Source organism: Cyprinus carpio, chromosome B14 (assembly GCF_018340385.1).
Source record: "Cyprinus carpio isolate SPL01 chromosome B14, ASM1834038v1, whole genome shotgun sequence".
NCBI lineage: Eukaryota > Metazoa > Chordata > Actinopteri > Cypriniformes > Cyprinidae > Cyprinus > Cyprinus carpio.
Genome location: NC_056610.1, coordinates 25,486,228 through 25,507,580, shown reverse-complemented (window position 1 = coordinate 25,507,580; position 21,353 = coordinate 25,486,228). Strand labels below are relative to the sequence as shown.

The 21,353-nt window shown below is 36.6% G+C and overlaps 1 protein-coding gene across 14 annotated transcripts in view; it reads right to left on the bottom strand.

The window, feature by feature from the left end:
• LOC109067214 overlaps positions 1-21,353 on the bottom strand; it is a 280,709-nt gene that overhangs the window by 245,099 nt on the left and 14,257 nt on the right. For 12 of the 14 annotated variants that reach the window (XM_042738744.1, XM_042738740.1, XM_042738741.1 and 9 more), the window contains exons 4-7: positions 20,410-20,745; positions 16,904-17,137; positions 12,562-12,897; positions 12,122-12,355 (exon numbers count right to left, since the gene is read on the bottom strand). In XM_042738744.1, the coding sequence (XP_042594678.1) occupies positions 12,122-12,355; positions 12,562-12,897; positions 16,904-17,137; positions 20,410-20,745 (1,140 nt within the window). Of the gene's footprint in view, positions 1-12,121; positions 12,356-12,561; positions 12,898-16,903; positions 17,138-17,341; positions 17,678-20,409; positions 20,746-21,353 lie in introns of all 14 variants that reach the window. The other 2 variants (XM_042738737.1, XM_042738734.1) reach the window with 1 other exon arrangement.

The following is a 21,353-nucleotide window of genomic DNA, read 5'->3' as shown; positions in this document are numbered from 1 at the left end:
ATGATTCACAATCCACGCTCTGAAGTTCTGATCTGAATAATGTTTTGTGAACGATCATTTCAGATTGGAATATCGGAGCAGGTTCGTGAATCTTTTGATTCAGATTGAAATTTCGGAGCGGGTTTGCAAATCATTTCACCAGTCAAACGTGTTATGGAAGGAGACACAGACAGAGGATTAGAATCAACAGGTATATTTATTGATGGCAACAGAGGCAGAAAGGAGAATGGGAGTTGAGTGGGTAGTTAAATGGATAGGTTCCCAGAATTATATTGGTCAGCAATAATGCTTCTTTATCTTACAGGAGCTCGTGGAATGGTTGGTAGTTGGATGGTAGATAGCACACACCTCACCGTTGGATGTGACTGGACAATGGAGGAGACAGATGCTGGAGAGGAGTACAGGAGATAAGTACACAAGGAAGGAAAGGTTATCAATCTTTGGCTGGAGTAGCATAAAGAGTCCACTTCGTATCAATGAGACCGGACACTGGAGTGATGTGAGGTATGTGCTTATGAAACAGTCTTGATGAGGGTGATCATATGGAACAGGTGTGTGTACTTAAAACTCAGGTGAGGGTGTGTGCTGTGATTGGGTAGTGAGTGAGCCTGGCCTATCCGTGACAGTACCCCCTCCTCCACGGCCCGCTCCTGAGGGACGAGGACCCCGATGTCATGGTGGTCTACCTCTTCCTAGGGGAGCGATGTGTAGAATGGAAAGCCTCCAGCAGAGTGGGGTCAAGAATGTCATCACTGGGGACCCAAGACTGTTAGACCGCGGGCCATAGCCTTCCCAGTCTACCAGGTATTCTAGCTGACCACCACGGCGCCGGGAGTCCAGGCTCTGTGGAAACAGAAACAGAAGAACCAGTAGTAGACGGACGGAACATCAGATGGCTCCCCAGACCAGGTTATGTGGTTCCCCTTACGTAACCACAGGTTATATTCACTAGTGTCCAGCACCATCAGCAGACTGAGTTTGTGTCCCAGAGCTGTGTAACAGGGATTTGATTGATTAAAACTGCAGTTGAACTCCAGACCTGAAGAACAACACACACACACACACTTTGAACTGTTTTATCATGAGATAAATCGCTTGTAGTCTTTTACAGTGTTCTACGGTCTTACATATACATTTTCAAAACTTTGCCTCGTTTTCTTCAAAACTTCACACACAAAGATAACAGGACTTAATGACTACAGACCTGTGGCTCTAACATCTGTCGTTATGAATTAATTTGAAAAACTTGTTCTGGCTTATCTGAAGGACATCACTGACACCTTACTGGACCCCCTGCAGTTTGCTTACCGAGCAAACAGGTCCGTGGATGATGCAGTCAACAATGGATTGCACTTCATCCTGCAACAGGGACTTATGTGAGGATCCTGTTTGTGGACTTTAGTTCGGCTTTCAACACCATCATCCCAACAGACCCAACATCCCAACAGACCTCCAGACCAAACTGACCCAGCTCTCTGTTCCTAGCTCTATCTGTCAGTGGATCACCATAGATAGGCAACAGCTAGTGAGACTGGGGAAATTCATGAACAACACTGGTGCCCATATATCATATCCATAGCATATCCAGTGTTTCTGAGTGGATATTTAGAAGTGTTTTATAAGTTGCACGTCTGAAGAAAAATTAATATTTATGTGTATGTAAAGTTAATGCGACAGGTAAGTTAAGCGGCACTGAATAAATATTTGTAACGTTACTTAGACTGAATTTAATTAAAACTTGTATATTAAAAAAGATGTAAATATATTATATAAAAAGTATATTTATACAGAAATGTACAACATAGAAACATCGAATGGACTCTTTTCACAAGACTGTGATGACGTATTTAATAGTCATCAGCATTATAAATCCTCAAAAGTTTTTCATGTTCGTATTATTATAATTATTTTTTAAATGTATATACATTTATAACTTATTAGTGTTTCTAATGCAGCGTCTGTGGGAGGGATGGTAAATTTGACATCTCTTTCTTTTCTGACTGCCGTTAACAGTTTCTCTCAGTTTTTTCTCTTTTACTGAAAGTGAGGAAAACATGACGTTCATGTGCCCAAATTATGATGCCCAAATAATAAATCTTAGTTGGAGGTAGCATATGAAACACATGGAGTGAATGGTTACATTTTAATTGACACAATTTGCTGTAGTTTTCTAAATGTTTGACCAATTACAACATTAGTTGAAAGGACTATAAAACTTCAGTAAAGGTTTAGCCAACTAAAAAAATAACAAGTCAGGCAACACTTTGAAGACAGAAATTGACTGAACGTAGAATTTCTGTGGAATTAGTTACTAAATAATAATTAGTTGAAACGGCTTGAATTTTTTTTACAGTGTATGTTTCCTGCGGTATTCTGCTGATTTTATTTGTTTGTTGATTTTCTTGTTTTCTTTTGTGTTTTATTCTTTGTAAAGCACTTTGGTCAACCTTGATTGTGTTTAAATGTGCTCTATAAATGTTGTTGTTGTAGCTAAAATTAACAAATAATTCATTAACATTTAACGGAAACGGACAAAAAAAAAAAGATTATTAATTAAAATATTAAGAATGAGTAATTAAAACATAAGTGTTCAAATTTGTGTTTTTGCTTTATCAATACAATGTTTACCCGGTGTTCGTAAAAACACAGAAGAAGGTTCACATATCATGTGCTTCAATATGGTTCATCAAATGTGCAGAGCTGATCCAGACCTGAAGAACAAAACACACACAAGATGAAATGTACCAACATCGACAGACAGAGTCAGAGTGTTACTGCTGGTAGAAATATCATCTCTCTCATCATGAATTTCAATCAGACACAAATTACATAAACATTCATAATAAGTTCTACGGAAGACACATATCAGACTCTTGATCTCATATCAGGTTTATCAAATGATAAAAAAAAATTACGTTTTTCTACATGTCCTGAAACTTTTTGAAAACAACTGAAGAAATAGTAGAAGGCATGTACAACACACAAAAAAGCATAATTTAATTCATATTACATTAAATACATGTACAGCAGCCAGAACATCAGAGGTCTGGTGTGTAAACTTTAGTTTTCATGCAGATATTAGGATTTATAAATAAATGGCAGCATGTGTGCACAATGTTAATAGAAATATCATGTATGACTTTAATAGAAATGGCAAACGTTTTAATGTTTAATAATACTGAGGATTGATTGGCTGTGAAAATTCTGCTTTGAATTTTGCTCTTTTGAGTGCAAAGAAAATATTTTAATGCAAATAATGACTGCAGCAAAAAAATTAAATATAATGAACTATTTATAATATAGAGGCATGTTATCAGCAAATAAATAAGAGGAAAAAGAAAGTTAGAATATTTTTAGCAGCGATAAAGCTGAACCATGTGATGATGTGTGAAAACAAGAATAGAAGTGCAGTCATTTTATATAAAATGCTGCTTTAGTTTGCAAGCTTCTTCAAAGTTAAAGTAATATGTTTGATCTGTCAGTGAATGCTATTTCTATATTTCCTGGTACATAATCAGCTGTTATACTTTACAGAAGGAGATTTTTGAGAATTCAGTCTCCTGCACTTTATTTCTGAATTACCAGCACAAACTTTTAAAGACACTTTTATTCCTACATCATTTTGGGGTCTTTAACAAAAACACTGAAATCTTTAACTATTAGTCTTACAATTAATTGAATAATACTTTGTCTTTATTTCAGAGATTAATCTGATTGATCAGCATTATAAGAGTTTGATGTGAAAGTGACTCACATGCAGCAGTCTGCAGCAGCAGCAGCATCAGTCCAAAGATGAGCATCATTTCTCTAAAGTCCAGTTTCAGAAGAACTCAATCCCAGCAGAAGAGTGTGACGCTGCTTCAGATCGTCTGTGTTCTGGCTCTCATCAAGACAAGCGTCTTCACGGCGAGACTCACACTGGACTGACACACGAGGAAACCTCTGACCGCTTCACTGAGGAAAGAGGAAGTTTCTTCTTATGGGGGAAGACACATGCTGTTAGTTTGCACTACAATACATCTGAAACAAGAGAAACTAAGAGAAAGAAAGAACAAGTATCAAGCATATTTTCTAAAAAGAAATTGCAAAAAATCTTGTTTTGGAAGCAACAAGTGGACAGGATTTGTTTCTGAGTGAAGTAAAATGACTAGTTATGCAGATGACTTCACAGATTCTCTTGCAGATCAAATAAAACAGTATATTTAGTGTATTAATGAAATGCTCTGGACAGTTTTATTGAGAGTAAAGCAGAATCAGGTCTACATGCAGCTGTGTGTATTGAGTGTGTGCTTATGTTTGACTCAGTTCTAGTCAGTTCACATGTGAATGAAGAGAGGATTGTGATCTTCTGTTGACTGGAGCAGAGACTCATGGGACTCAGTGCTGCTGATGTAGAGAGCGCCACCTGCAGGAGAAAACTACAACTACAGCTGCACTCTTTCACAGCCATCTGATCTCATTTCATTCAGAACAACAGGACTGAAATGAGCTTAATCAGATCTATCTCAACTTAACTTATAATTAAAGCTGCATTAAGGTTGTTTTTTAGTTAAAATTAACAAATTAGCCTACTTAGAAAAAAATCATTTTGGGGTGGGGTATCCCTTTAAACTCTGCTGTTAGACAAAACACACTTTCTTTGTTATGAGCGACATCTGCAGGAGGAAACAAGAGTTACAGCTCAAAATATTTGCTACAAATCATTTGATTTCTGTCTGGATTTATTGTTTTTATACATGTTTTTTTATGTTTAAAATCATTGATGTATGTTTTCTGTTGGATGAAGTGTTAATTGACTGTGTTAAAATACAAAAATTGTATGAGCGACTTATTGACTGCAGATACTGTTTCATTTCAGAGTGGTTTATTTTCACATTTAACTCGAAAAATAAATTAAACAATGACCCCATTTACAATGTCTAAAAAAGGGCATGTTTAGCAATGTTATATGATGCAAATATCTTGTGAAGAATAATGCATGAATATGTGTTAAAAGTCAATTACAAATCCAAGCAAAACCAAACCACAGACATGACAAAACTGAGAAACAGATCAAGATCTTCAAACAGATAAAACATCTAAACAGACCTGTAAATGAAAGAAATCAACCATAACAGAATAAAGTTAAAGAGCAAGAGGAGAAATATGAAAATAAACACAATGTGACAGATCTGATTCAGAGAAATAAAAGTTTTATCAGTGATGATCACAAGGGGTTTTGTGTAATGAAATAAAAGTACTGCTAGTTCATTCAGTGTGAAGACACATAAGTAATATAAGCATTAAAGCTATTACAAAAGAGAAATGTCCAGAAAATAATGTTCATAACTAAAACTGTAGAAAATCTGGTGTAATTCTTATTTTCTGGTTTTAATTCATCTCTAGGGTTTATATTATAAGATCTGCTGTTGGCAGCTGAAAGCTGGATTGATGTGAGAATCTGTGAGATTATGTTGTTTATGGATTTGACTGTGATGATCTGCTGCTGCTCTCATGAATCTTCTGCTGTGTGTTCATGTCCTTCCCTAAATCTTCTCATCCTCACTTTCTGATCTTCCTGTTTCTTTCCTAAAAACGTCATCACCATCATCATCATCATCTTCACACTCTTAATATCTGCATGTCAAATCCATAATGATGATGATAAATGTCTCTCACCTGATGTGTGTCTCATGTAGATGTGAAAAGCTCCTAACAGACCGAACAGAACCATCAGCTGAAGACACCAGACCAACACAAACACCAGAGACACTGAACATCACAAACACAGCAGTCAATCAATCAATCAATCAATCAATCAATCAATGAACAACAGATAAGCAAAAAACAAAACCTTCATGTTTTAAGCAGTGATACGTTCTAATGTTTGTGTGCTGATCACTGATATCAACACAATTCACTGCTGAGATCAAGCTGAAACAAGCTAAAGACACTTTTCATGAATTAAGAGCCTTGACTGTTCTTCATCATTGGTGTTGCTGTGGTTTATATTACATATACATATATACATACACACACACACGGTATGTGGACATTCATGTATTAAAACCTCACCAGGACAGGGTTTGAGTCTAATGGTCTTCTGTGCGTGACTGACGTGGTTCTTCACGCTGCAGCTGATGTTTCCATCAGTTCCCTCATCCAGATCAATGCTGCTGTTTCCAAACATTGGTCCTTCTTCTAGTATTTTTCCATTCAGAGTCCAGCTGTAGATGATCTGATCTCCCTCAGAGGAGCAGAACACTGTAGTCTGATTGGAGGAGCAGATGATTGACACTTCCACTGAGCCAATAGGAGCTGGAGGGAGGGACACATGACAGTCACATGGCTCTTTCTCAACATGTAATCAGTGTCAATCTCAAAGCATTTCTAAAATAAAATATATTGCTAAGAGCTTCTATACCTTCAACATTCACTTGAAGATCACTTTTCATTAACATATCTATCTCAACAACAAATGACGTGTATATTCCTGAATCTGCTCTGGTCACATTGTTTATGGTCATATTATCAAAGAAGAACTCAGATCTGTTTCTGATGGATTCATGTGTATTTATGATCAGAGGCACATTTTTTTATGTACTCAAATATGTCTCTGATGGATTTATAATCATACTTTTTATTTTTTTCTATGCTAAAAACGTCCAGTCTACTGCCATCATTTAATGTCTTATACAAATAAAGGTCAGTATATGAAGGGTTCAGCATCATCTGCAGATTGAGTTTGTGTCCCAGAGCTGCGTAACATTGTTTGATTGAATATGGTTCATCAAATGTGCAGAGCTGATCCAGACCTAAAGAACAAAACACACACAAGATGAAATGTACCAACATCGACAGACAGAGTCAGAGTGTTACTGCTGGTAGAAATATCATCTCTCTCATCATGTATTTCAACAGACACAAATTACATAAACATTCATAATAAGTTCTACGGAAGAAACATATCAGACTCTTGATCTCATATCAGGTTTATCAAATGATAAAAAAAATTAAGTTTTTCTACATGTCCTGAAACTTTTTGAAAACAACTGAAGAAATAGTAGAAGGCATGTACAACACACAAAAAAGCATAATTTAATTCATATTACATTAAATACATGTACAGCAGCCAGAACATCAGAGGTCTGGTGAATAAACTTTAGTTTTCATACAGATATTAGGATTTATAAATAAATGGCAGTATGTGTGCACAATGTTAATAGAAATATCATGTATGACTTTAATAGAAATGGCATGCTACGTTTTAATAATACTGAGGATTGATTGGCTGTGAAATTTCCGCTTTGAACTTTGCTCTTTTGAGTGCAAAGAAAATATTTCAATGCAAATAATGACTGCAGCAAAAAATAAAATATAATGAACTGTTTATAATATAGAGGCATGTTATTAGCAAATAAATAAGAGGAAAGAGAAAGTTAGAGAATTGTTAGCAGCGATAAAGCTGAACCATGTGATGATGTGTGAAAACAAGAATAGAAGTGCAATCATTTTATATAAAATGCTGCTTTAGTTGACAAGCTTCTTCAAAGTTAAATATGTTTAATCAGTCAATGAATGCTATTTATATTTCCTGGTAGATAATCAGCTGTTATACTTTACATAAGGAGATTTCTGAGAATTCAGACCCCTGCACTTTATTTCTGAATTACCAGCAAAAACTTTTAAAGACATTTTTATTCCCACATCATTTTGGGGTCTTTAACAAAAACATCCAACTCTTTAACTATAAGTCTTGCAATTAATTGAATATTACTTAAGTAATATTCTTATATATTACTTGGATATTAAAAGATTTTGATGTGAAAGTGACTCACATGCAGCAGTTTGCAGCAGCAGCATCAGTCCAAAGATGAGCATCATTTCTCTAAAGTCCAGTTGCAGAAGAGAGTCAGATCGAGTCTCACTGACAGACAGCAGCTCTCCTGACACATCAGGATATTATCTGACCATTACAGAGAAAGTAAGAGGAAGTTTTCAGAGATTGTCACTGTGATTTAGCAGTTCCTACTTCAACACACACACACACACACACACACACACAACTGAAAGTAAGAGAAAGAAGAATAATTTCATAGTCACGCTTCATAACAATGCAAAAAGTCTGTAATTATTGTTTGGCAGGACTTTGTTAACATTTCATCAATGCTTTTTCTAAGAAGAAAAAAAAACTCACTAAATAAAAGTTAAATTGTTTCAGGCTCATCAAAGCCTTTTGATTCATATCAAACAGACTTCAGTGTTTCGAGCAAATGCAATATAATACAATAGAAATGGTGTCTGAAATACATTTGTGAGGAGGAGCCTAAATTTAAAACAAAGCAAAGCAAAACAAATCAATGAAACCCAGTGAAAAAGTTGTCAAGATCATATTTAATATTATTTAATTTTAACAGTGACAACCTAAAACTGAGACACAGATCAAGAGAAACAGATGTGAACAGTTAAATCATCTGACACAGAAGAGACAGATACAAAATGAAAAACAGAGATGTGAAATAACTAGAAAATAAACACACAGAATGACTTCACAATCAGCCAGAAGAGTTTTATCATGAATGAACAAAAGGTGTTCCATGTGATGAAACAAAAATACTGCTAGTTCAGTCAAAGCACGATGACAAATTAATAAAACTAATGCAAAAACAAATGTACAACAAACAATTTAAAAAATACATTCATATCTAAACTGTAGTCAGTCTGGTTTAACTCATTCGTCACAAGTCTGTAATTCTGCCTCTAAATGAGATTAAATGATGATTTCATGAGCCGCTGATTTACACCTGACAGAAATAATGCTCACGGAGATACATCAACATACTCGACAAGAAATAAACACAACACATTGTAAAGATCAGTGTCAATTATGAAAGCTTCTTCTGTCTCCTGGTTTTATTCGACATCTGAAAGCTGGATTGATGTGAGAGTCAGTGAGATTATAGTGTAAATAGATGTGATGATCTGCTGCTGCTCTCATGAATCTTCTGCTGTGTCTTCATGTCCTTCTCTAAATCTTATTCTCACTTTCTGATCTTCCTGTTCATATCCTGTTAATATCTGCATGTCAAATCCATAATGATGATGATAAATGTCTCTCACCTGATGTGTGTCTCATGCAGATGTGAAAAGCTCCTAACAGACCCAACAGAACCATCAGCTGAAGACACCGGACCAGAACAAACACCACAGACACTGAACACACTAAACAACACAAACACAACCAACCAATCAACCAATCAATCAACCAAACTATCAACCAACCTATCAATCAATCTGTGTAGTTGATATCTGTAGATGAACAGACATGATCTCACCAGGACAGGGTTTGAGTCTAATGGTCTTCTGTGTGTGACTGACGTGGTTCTTCACGCTGCAGCTGATGTCTCCATCAGCTCCCTCATCCAGATCAATGCTGCTGTTTCCATCCATCAGTGGATCTCCATTCAGAGTCCAGCTGTAGAGGAGCTGATCCCCCTCAGAGGAGCAGAACACCCTCATCACCCCACTTGAGGAGCAGATGATTGACACTTCCACTGAGCCAATAGGAGCTGGAGGGAGGGACACATCACAGTCACATGACAAACACGGGATCTTGTTCTTCCATACTTATACTATTACTGGAGTATGAAGTGTGTTTACTGTGTGCTACAGGAATAAAAACTGTCACAGAGATTCAACAGAGTTTCTGTACCTTCAACAATAACTTGAAGATCTCTAGATGTTTCGAGTGTTAATCTGTAATTCCCTGAATCTGCTCTGATCACACGGTTTATTGTCAGAGTCCCATTAATGACTGTCACTTCATGTCTTTTATTATAAAGATTACATTCCCTCATCCTGCCATATTTTACTCTACAAAGTGGATCATCTGCTCTGTTATCTATTCTCTTCATTATCTTCAAGTCATATTTACTAGTATCCAGCACCATCAGCAGATTGAGTTTGTCCCAGAACCGATCCAGACCTGAAGAACAAAACACAGACAGACAGACAGACACACACACAGAGATATTTTTTGTTTTATAAATCTCACTCTCATCATGATTTAAAATCAGACAAAAATAACACAAACATTCACAGAATTAAGTTTCAACAGGAGAATCGTATCAGACAGACTCTCAGCTCTCACATAATGTTTCCTAATTATGATCCAGATCATAAACCACATGAAATTGAGCAGTTTTCTGTCCTGTGTTGAACTTGTTGGTCTTTAACACCTGAAGTTAGTCATTCATTCATTCATTCATCTCAATGGCAGATGTTCTGCCGGAAGTAAGTGATTTGATTCTTCCATCTTTGGTCATGTGTGTTCAGGTCTGAACACAATCACCTGAGCTGTAAATTTCATGAGCGATCACTCTGGAGCTGCAGGAACATTCACTAAAATACAATGAAGTATTAGCTATATATACATTGCTTGCAAAAAATCAGTTGTGATGCATTTGAGTTGCAATGAACAGAGAAAGTTTAGTGTAAATATTGACACATCAAGAGCTGGATTTATCATCAGTAGAAGAGACATTGTAATTATAGAGAGTAAGTACAGAGAAAGTAAGAGGAAGTTTTCAGAGATTGTTACTGTGATTTAGCAGATCCTACTTCAACACACACACACACACACACACACACACACACACACACACACACACACACACACTCACACACACACACACACACACACAAAACTGAAATTAAGAGAAAGAAGAATCATTTCATAGTCACACTTCTAAAAGTCCAAAAGGCTGTAATTATTGTTTGGCAGGATTTTATAAAAAATTTATCAATGCACTTTCTTGAGCAAAAAAACTCACTAAATAAAAGTTAAATATTTTACTCATTAAAAGCTTTTGATTCATATAAAAAAGACGTCAGTGTTTTGAGCAAATGCAATATAATACAATAGAAATGGTGTCTGAAATGCATTTGTGAGGTGGAGCCTACATTTAAAACAAAGCAAAGCAAAACAAATCAATGAAACCCAGTGAAAAAGTTGTCAAGATCATATTTAATATTATTTAATTTTAACAGTAACAACCTAAAACTGAGACACAGATCAAGAGAAACAGATGTGAACAGTTAAATCATCTGACACAGAAGAGACAGATACAAAATGAAAAACAGAAATGTGAAATAACTCTAGAAAATAAACACACAGAATGACGTCACAATCGGCCAGAAGAGTTTTATCATGAATGAACAAAAGGTGTTCCATGTGATGAAACAAAAATACTGTTAGTTCAGTCAAAGCACGATGACAAATTAATAAAACTAATGCAAAAACAAATGTACAACAGACAATTTTAAAAATACCTTCATGACTAAACTGTAGTTAGTCTGGTTTATTCATTCATCACAAGTCTGTAATTCTGCCTCTAAATGAGTTTAAATGGTGATTTCATGAGAAGCAGATTCAGATCGGACAGAAATAATTCTCACGGAGATACATCAACATACTCGACAAGAAATAAACACAACACATGTAAAGATCAGTGTTGATTATGAAAGCTTCTTCTGTCTCCTGGTTTTATTCGACATCTGAAAGCTGGATTGATGTGAGAATCAGTGAGATTATAGTGTAAATAGATGTGATGATCTGCTGCTGCTCTCATGAATCTTCTGCTGTGTCTTCATGTCCTTCTCTCAATCTTCTCATCCTCACTTTCTGATCTTCCTGTTTCTTTGCTTAAAACATCACATCATCATCATCATCATCATCATCACACTCTTAATATCTGCATGTCAGATCTATAATGATGATGATAAATGTCTCTCACCTGACGTGTGTCTCATGTAGATGTGAAAAGCTCCTAACAGACCCAACAGAACCATCAGCTGAAGACACCAGACCAACACAAACACATCTATCAATTAATCAATCAATCAATCTGTGTAGTAGATATCTGTAGATCAGTGTTTCCCAGCCTCATTCCTGGAGACCCCCCAACACTGCACACTTTGCATCTCTCCTTTGTCTGACACACCCATTTCAAGTCTCTACTAATGAGCTGATGATCTGAACCAGGCGTGTTTGATTGAGGTGACATGGAAAACCTGTAGTGTTGGGGGGCCTCCAGGAACGTGGTTGGGAACCACTGCTGTAGATGAACAGACATGATCTCACCAGGACAGGGTTTGAGTCTAATGGTCTTCTGTGCGTGACTGACGTGGTTCTTCACGCTGCAGCTGATGTCTCCATCAATTCTCTCATCCAGATCAATGCTGCTGTTTCCATCCATCAGTGGATCTCCATTCAGAGTCCAGCTGTGGAGGAGATGATCCCCCTCAGAGGAGCAGAACACCCTAATCACCCCACTGGAGGAGCAGATGATTGACACTTCCACTGAGCCAATAGGAGCTGGAGGGAGGGACACATCACAGTCACATGACATACACAAACTCTTGTTCTTCCACACTACTCATACTATAACTGGAGTATGTAGTGTGTTTACTGTGTGCTACAGGAAGAAAACCCTCACAGAGATTCAACTGATTCATTTGCATGAGAGTGAGATCTTTGGAGAACATGAGATTGTAATGAGTCTGATGAGAGAGTTTCTGTACCTTCAACAATCACTTGAAGATCTCTAGATGTTTCTGAGCCGTCTGAGCTCTCGAGAGTTAATCTGTAATTCCCTGAATCTGCTCTGATCACACGGTTTATTATCACAGTCCCATTAATGACTGTCACTTCAGTTCTGCTATTATAAAGATCACATTCACTCATCCTCATCCTGTCATTCTTAACTCTACAAACTGGACCATCTGCTGTGTTGATTATTCTCTTTTGTATCTTCAGGTCATATTTACTAGCATCCAGCACCATCATCAGATTGAGTTTGTGTCCCAGAGCTGTGTAACAGGGATCAGACTGATCAAACCTGCAGAACCGATCCAGACCAGAGCAGAAACAGTCCTGATCGAGACACACACACACACACCAACACACACACACACACACACACACACAGACACACTGTGAAATCCACACTCAGTAAAATGAGCATGACCTCTAAACCATTTCATTATTTCCATAACTCTATTATTTTAATATTTAATTTTGGAAAAGTTTCATCACAGTTGGCCTATTTTTTTTTTATTTACCGTAACCGCTTATATAATGAATATTGTTGTTCATTACATATCATTGTTCAGTAACTAATATTTAATATAAATAGACAACAAAAGGCAGGAGTCCCACTATAATTAGCTGCGTTCCAATTCAAGCCTGCGTCCTTCGCATTTGAAGGCCGATTGCCTGACCATGGCGAGAGAAAGACTGTCCCAATTTCAAAGGCATCTTCGAATGCGCTGTTTGTTTCTCGTATAACGAAAGCTACAAGAGATGGATCCAAAGCAAAACTGCCCTATGAGTGAGTTAGTATCCATTCGCTCAAAAACTCTGATTGATTACGGAACGAAACAAGGTTTTAAACATGGAAATTATTTTATACTTTATTTTAACTTTTCACACCATCTTACGAGGCTCAACTGATAAACAACCAGGGAAAAACTGGCGCTTCACTTCAGAGAGATCAATACATTGACCAACGCTGACACCCATCATGTGAAATCCTATTAACCGTTGAAAAAGCATCCTACGACAAAGATGTTGCTTTCATCAGCAGATACAGACATGGCAAAGTTATTTATTATCACTAATTTATGAACTGACCTAAAGAATCTCGCTCGCAAAATTCACTACTCAATAATACCTAAAGTACTCTAATAGGCTGATAAATTACAAAAGCCCCAGCCGTTGTTACTTGTTCGAATGTGACTTTTTCAAATTAGTAACGGAGGCTTGGGCTCAGCTATTAAAATGTCAAATTGAGATTTGAATCCTTTGTGGAAGAAGTATTTTAACACAAAAAATGTTTAAGACACTCCATGTTTAGCAGATGGATCCATACAGCTCTCGTCTAAGTCGCTCCGTAACAGCATGATTGTTTCCTATTTATTTACACACTTGTATCATCAAACTTTTATAGAAATGCAATATCACACTTGTAGTCATGCGACATCACTCTATATCAGCACGGCAGCGATTCAGCTGTGGATGCCTTATTATTGATGATAATAGTTAAAAGGTAACTGTAATTTCAAACAGTAATACTAATTTACAAATTTAGCAATATTTTTGACTGTCAATTAAATGCTATTTCCATGAAGTATCAACATATATTACATAATCATTTTTTTTTTTTTTGAACATATATAAAGGAATAACTGAGAATGGGCCACTAATTACATTTTTGAAAAATAATTTTTCAATAATTCAAAGGACTGCATACATTTATTCCACTTACATCACATTTACCACACCACGAGACATTATTCATATGTTTTATTTCAAGACATTTGTCAGGTTATTGTTCCCATAGCTCTCTTGTGTGTAGAACTAATTTCTTCTGCTTTGTATCCCAAGGCTTCATTGCTAATTCCAAAATGGAATTTTAGAGCGAGTTTACAGTATGAAGACAAATGCAGTTATCAGAGAGAGAGAGAGAGATAGTGTGTGTGTGTGTGTGTGTGTGTGTGTGTGTGTGTTTGTGTATGTGTGTGTGAATTACCTGCATCTGTGCGTCTCTCAACAGTGTCCGACAGCAGCGTCTCTACTATTAGTGAAAGTGTAAGTTTATCTGCTTCAAGAACAGCCCTGTTTTTACCTCGCTACTGAGAAGTGTCTTGTAGTTTTTTGGTTGTGAACTATTTTTTGAGAACGTCAACTCCATGTGTGCGAGTGTTTGTCTGTACAGTATGTATGTGTGGGAAAGCAGAATAAAAAAAAAAAAGTGCTTTATGTAGATGATAATGAATGTAATTCAGTGGGATTTTTTTTCTCCTATTAGTCATTTTTTAGCTTGTTCAGTCTCTTTTTGGGTTTTGGTTCAATTGCTGTTGTGAGGACTCTGAAATAACTTAAATAATTTGAATTGATGTGGATCTGTAATGTGGGCGTCAGATCTTCTTCAAAGCTGTATGTTTACATAAAAAAATAATTGCATACCACAGAACAATAGAAATTATAATAAATATGTTCTATAGCTGAAAAGAGACATTGTATTACAACTCTTCAGCACAATTGTTTTAATAATGACATAAGATATTTTGGTAGACATATGATGTTGACATCTGATTCACAGAAATGATATCTGTAGATGAACAGACATGATCTCACCAGGACAGGGTTTGAGTCTAATGGTCTTCTGTGTGTGACTGACGTGGTTCTTCACGCTGCAGCTGATGTCTCCATCAGTTCTCTCATCCAGATCAATGCTGCTGTTTCCATCCATCAGTGGATCTCCATTCAGAGTCCAGCTGTGGAGGAGATGATCCCCCTCAGAGGAGCAGAACACCCTCATCCCCCCACTGGAGGAGCAGATGATTGACACTTCCACTGAGCCAATAGGAGCTTGAGGGAGGGATACATCACAGTCAGATGACAAACACAAACTCTTGTTCTTCCACACTACTCATATTATAACTGGAGTATGAAGTGTGTTTACTGTGTGCTACGGGAATTAAAACCTTCACAGAAAACCATTTGTATGAGAGTGAGATCACAGAGATTCAACTGATTCACCTTTGTATGAGAGTGAGATCTTTGGAGAACAATGAGATTGTAATGAGGAATTCTGATGAGAGAGTTTCTGTACCTTCAACAATCACCTGAAGATCTCTAGATGTTTCTGAGCCGTCTGAGTGAACGAGATTTAATCTGTAATTCCCTGAATCTGTTCTGATCACACGGTTTATTATCAGAGTCCCATTAATGACTGTCACTTCAGGTCTGTTATTATAAAGATCACATTCACTCATCCTCATCCTGTCATTCTTTACTCTACAAAGTGGATAATCTGCTGTGTTGTTTATTATCTTCATTAGCATCAGGTCATATTTAATAGCATCCTGCACCATCATCAGATTGCGTTTGTGTCCCAGAGCTGCATAACAGGGATCAGACTGATCAAACCTGCAGAACTGATCCAGACCTGAAGAACAACACATACACTCACACACACACACACACACACACACACACACACACACACACACACACACACACACACACACACACACACACACACACACACACAAACTCTATTAAGCATATTTTTATTTAGAGTATCTGTAAACATCTGCAATTTTGAAATTATTTTTACCTTTCAAACTAAAGCAAATTTCTTTACATTTTCCATATGCAGCAGTTCTCTTTCCACATTTATTTGCAGTTATTAATTTAGCCACTTTTAACCAAATGATTTCCAAAAGATATTTTCCTTTTTAAATCCAAAATTATTATTCTTTTTCCTTCTACTCTTATCTTCTGTGTTTTATTGTTTGAAATGTTTTTTTACTTAGGAACTCTTTCTCAAAGGCCAGCATCATCTCCAACCAGTGAGGAATCTGTTTCTCAAACTTTCTACCATTCTCTTCTCTCTCTGTCCTGCTTAGATCCAGTTTGTTTTCTTCATTCAAGACAGAAATAGCCATCAAAGAGTTTCTAGAAAAAAACCTGTCACTTTTTGGACTATAATAAGTGTTGACCATTTTGCTGTTCACAGTGAGCACTTTATTTCCCTATATATTCCACTCTTTAATACACATAACGCATTCTGAATTGTCACATTTAATTATAAACAATATCTTTGTTGACTATCTCATTTACTGAGGTAACATATTATTACCTATCAAGATTGTTACCAGAGAGAATATACAGAGGGAAGATGACAAACAGAAATCATGATAAATCATAACATCCATGTAACCAGAAAGCTATGTTAGATATTATAATAATAATTTTTATGGTATATTTGAGATACACACACTAATCTTTGCCACAGTAATCTGTTTATGTAGATATATGATGTTGATATCTGTAGATGAACAGACATGATCTCACCAGGACAGGGTTTGAGTCTAATGGTCTTCTGTGCGTGACTGACGTGGTTCTTCACGCTGCAGCTGATGTCTCCATCAGTTCCCTCATCCAGATCAATGCTGCTGTTTCCATCCATCAGTGGATCTCCATTCAGAGTCCAGTTGTAGAGGAGATGATCCCCCTCAGAGGAGCAGAACACCCTCATCACCCCACTGGAGGAGCAGATGATTGACACTTCCACTGAGCCAATAGGAGCTGGAGGGAGGGACACATCACAGTCACATGACAAACACAGAATCTTGTTCTTCCATACTTATACTATTACTGGAGTATGTAGTGTGTTAACTGTGTGCTACAGGAATAAAAACCTTCACAGAGATTCAAGTGATTCATTTGTATGAGAGTGAGATCTTTGGAGAACATGAGATTGTAATGAGTCTGATGAGAGAGTTTCTGTACCTTCAACAATCACTTGAAGATCTCTAGATGTTTCTGAGCCGTCTGAGTGATCGAGAGTTAATCTGTAATTCCCTGAATCTGCTCTGATCACACGGTTTATTATCAGAGTCCCATTAATTACTATAACTTCATGTCTGTTATAATAAAGATCACATTCACTCATCCTCATCCTGTCATTCTTAACTCTACAAACTGGACCATCTGCTGTGTTGATTATTCTCTTTTGTATCTTCAGGTCATATTTACTAGCATCCAGCACCATCATCAGATTGAGTTTGTGTCCCAGAGCTGCGTAACAGGGATCAGACTGATCAAACCTGCAGAACCGATCCAGACCTGAAGAACAACAACACACACACACACACACAGTGAAATCCACACTCAGTAAAATGAACATGACCTCTAAGCCATTTCATTATTTCCATAACTCTATTATTTCAATATTTAATTTTGGAAAATTTTCATCACAGTTGGCCTATTTTTTTTTTAATTTCACGTAACCTCTTGTATAATGAATATTGTTGTTCATTACATATAATTGTTCAGTAACTAATATTTAATATAAATAGACAACAAAAGGCAGGAGTCCCACTATAATTAGCTGCGTTCCAATTCAAGCCTGCGTCCTTCGCATTTGAAGGCCGATTGCCTGACCATGGCGAGACAAAGACTGTCCCAATTTCAAAGGCATCTTCGAATGCGTCGTTTGTTTCTCGTATAACGAAAGCTACAAGAGATGGATCCAAAGCAAAACTGCCCTGTGAGTTAGTTATTATCCATTCACTCAAAAACGCTGATTCATTACGGAACAAAACAAGGTTTTAAACATGGAAATTATTTTATACTTTATTTTAACTTTTCACACCATCTTACGAGGCTCAACTGATAAACAACCAGGGAAACACTGGCGCTTCACTTCAAAGAGATCAATACATTGACCAACGCTGACACCCGTCAAGTGAAATCTCATTAACTGTTGAAAAAGCATCCTACGACAAAGATGTTGCATTCATCAGCAGATACGGACATGGCAAAATTATTTTTTAATCACTAATTTATGAACTGACCTAAAGAATCTCTCTCCCAAAATTAACTGCTCAATAATACCTACAGTACTCTAATAGACTGATAAATTATGAAAGCCTCAGCCGTTGTTACTTGTTCGAATGTGACTTTTTCAAATTAGTAACGGAGGCTGGGGCTCAGCTATTAAAATGTCAAATTGAGATTTGAATCCTTTGTGGAAGAAGTATTTTAACACACAAAATGTTTAAGACACTCCATGTTTAGCAGATGGATCCATACAGCTCTCGTCTCAGTCGCTCCGTAACAGCATGATTGTTTCCTATTTATTTACACACTTGTATCATCAAAATTTTATAGAAATGCAATATCACACTTGTAGTCATGCGACATGACTCTATAACAGCACGGCAGCGATTCAGCTGTGGATGCCTTATTATTGATGATAATAGTTAAAAGGTAACTGTGATCTAAACAGTAATACTAATTTGCAACATTAGCAATATTTTTGACTGTCAATTGAATGCTATTTCCATGAAGTATCAACATATATTACATAATCATTTTTTTAATTTTGAACATATATAAAGGAATAACTGAGAATGGGCCACTAAACTACATTTTTTTAAAAAAAAAAATAATTTTTCATTAATTCAAAGGACTGCATACATTTATTCCACTTACATTACATTTACCACACCACGAGACATTATTCATATGTTTTATTTCAAGACATTTGTCAGGTTATTGTTCCAATAGCTCTCTTGTGTGTAGAACTAATTTCTTCTGCTTTGTATCCCTTGGCTTCATTGCTAATTCCAAAAATGGCATTTTTGAGCGTGTATACAGTATGAAGACAAATGCAGTTATCAGAGAGAGAGAGAGATAGTGTGTTTGTGTGTGTGTGTGTGTGTGTGTGTGTGTGTGTGTGTGTGTGTGTGTGTGTGTGTGTGTGTGTGTGTGTGTGTGTTTGTGTATGTGTGTGTGAATTACCTGCATCTGTGCATCTCTCAACATTGTCTGATATCAGCGTCTCTACTAATAGTGAAAGTGTAAGTTTATCTGTTTCAAGAACAGCCCTGTTTTTACCTCGCTACTGAGAAACATCTTTTCTAGTTTTTTGGTTGTGAGCTATTTTTTGAGAACGTCAACTCCATGTGTGCGAGTGTTTGTCTGTACAGTATGTATGTGTGGAAAAGCAGAATAAAAAAGAGCGCTTTATTAAGATGATAATGAATGTAACTTAGTGGGAATTTTTTTCTCCTATTAGTCATTTTTTAGCTTGTTCAGTCTCTTTTTGGGTTTGGGTTCAATTGCTGTTGTGAGGACTCTGAAATAACTTAAATAATTTGAAGTGATGTGGATCTGTAATGTGGGTGTCAGATCTTCTTCAAAGCTGTATGTTTACATAAAAATAATTGCATACCACAGAACAATAGAAATTATAATAAATATGTTCTATAGCTGAAAAGAGACATTGTATTACAACTCTTCAGCACAATTGGTTTTAATAATGACATTAGATATTTTGGTAGACATATGATGTTGACATCTGATTCACAGAAATTATATCTGTAGATGAACAGACATGATCTCACCAGGACAGGGTTTGAGTCTAATGGTCTTCTGTGTGTGACTGACGTGGTTCTTCACAGTGCAGCTGATGTCTCCATCAGTTCCCTCATCCAGATCAATGCTGCTGTTTCCATCCATCAGTGGATCTCCATTCAGAGTCCAGCTGTAGAGGAGCTGATCCCCCTCAGAGGAGCAGAACACCCTCATCCCCCCACTGGAGGAGCAGATGATTGACACTTCCACTGAGCCAATAGGAGCTTGAGGGAGGGACACATCACAGTCACATGACAACACACAAACTCTTGTCCTTCCACACTACTCATCATACTATTACTGGAGTATGAAGTGTGTGTTTACTGTGTGCTATGGGAATAAAAACCTTCACAGAGATTCAGCTGATTCATTTGTATGAGAGTGAGATGTTTGGAGAACATGAGATTATAATGAGTCTGATGAGAGAGTTTCTGTACCTTCAACAATCACTTGAAGATCTCTAGATGTTTCTGAGCCATCTGAGTGAAAGAGAGTTAATCTGTAATTCCCTGAATCTGTTCTGATCACACGGTTTATTATCACAGTCCCATTAATGACTGTCACTTCAGGTCTGTTATTATAAAGATCACACTGACTCATCCTCATCTTGCCATTCTTTACTCTACAAACTGGATCATCTGCTGTGTTGTTTATTATCTTCATTAGCATCAGGTCATATTTAATATCATCCTGCACCATCATCAGATTGAGTTTGTGTCCCAGAGCTGCATAACAGGGATCAGACTGATCAAACCTGCAGAACCGATCCAGACCTGAAGAACAACACACACACACACACACAACAGGGATCAGACACACACACACACAACTCTATTAAGCATATATTTTTTATTTCGAGTATCTGTAAACATCTGCAATTTTGAAATTATTTTTACCTTTCAAACTAAAGCAAATTTCGTTACATTTTCCATATGCAGCAATTCTCTTTCTACATTTATTTGCAGTTATTAATTTAGCCACTTTTAACCAAATGATTTCCAAAAGATATTTTCCTTTTTAAATCCAAAATTATTATTCTTTTTCCTTCTACTCTTATCTTCTGTTTTTATTGTTTGAAATGTTTTTTTACTTAGGAACTCTTTCTCAAAGGCCAGCAGCATCTCCAACCAGTGAGGAATCTGTTTCTCAAACTTTCTACCATTCTCTTCTCTCTCTGTCCTGCTTAGATCCAGTTTGTTTTCTTCATTCAAGACAGTATGAAATAGCCATCAAAGAGTTTCTAGAGAAAAACCTGTCACTTTTTGGACTATAAGAAGTGTTGACCATTTTGCTGTTCACAGTGAGCATTTTATTTCCCTATATATTCCACTCTTTAATACACATAATGCATTCTGAATTGTCACATTTAATTATAAACAAT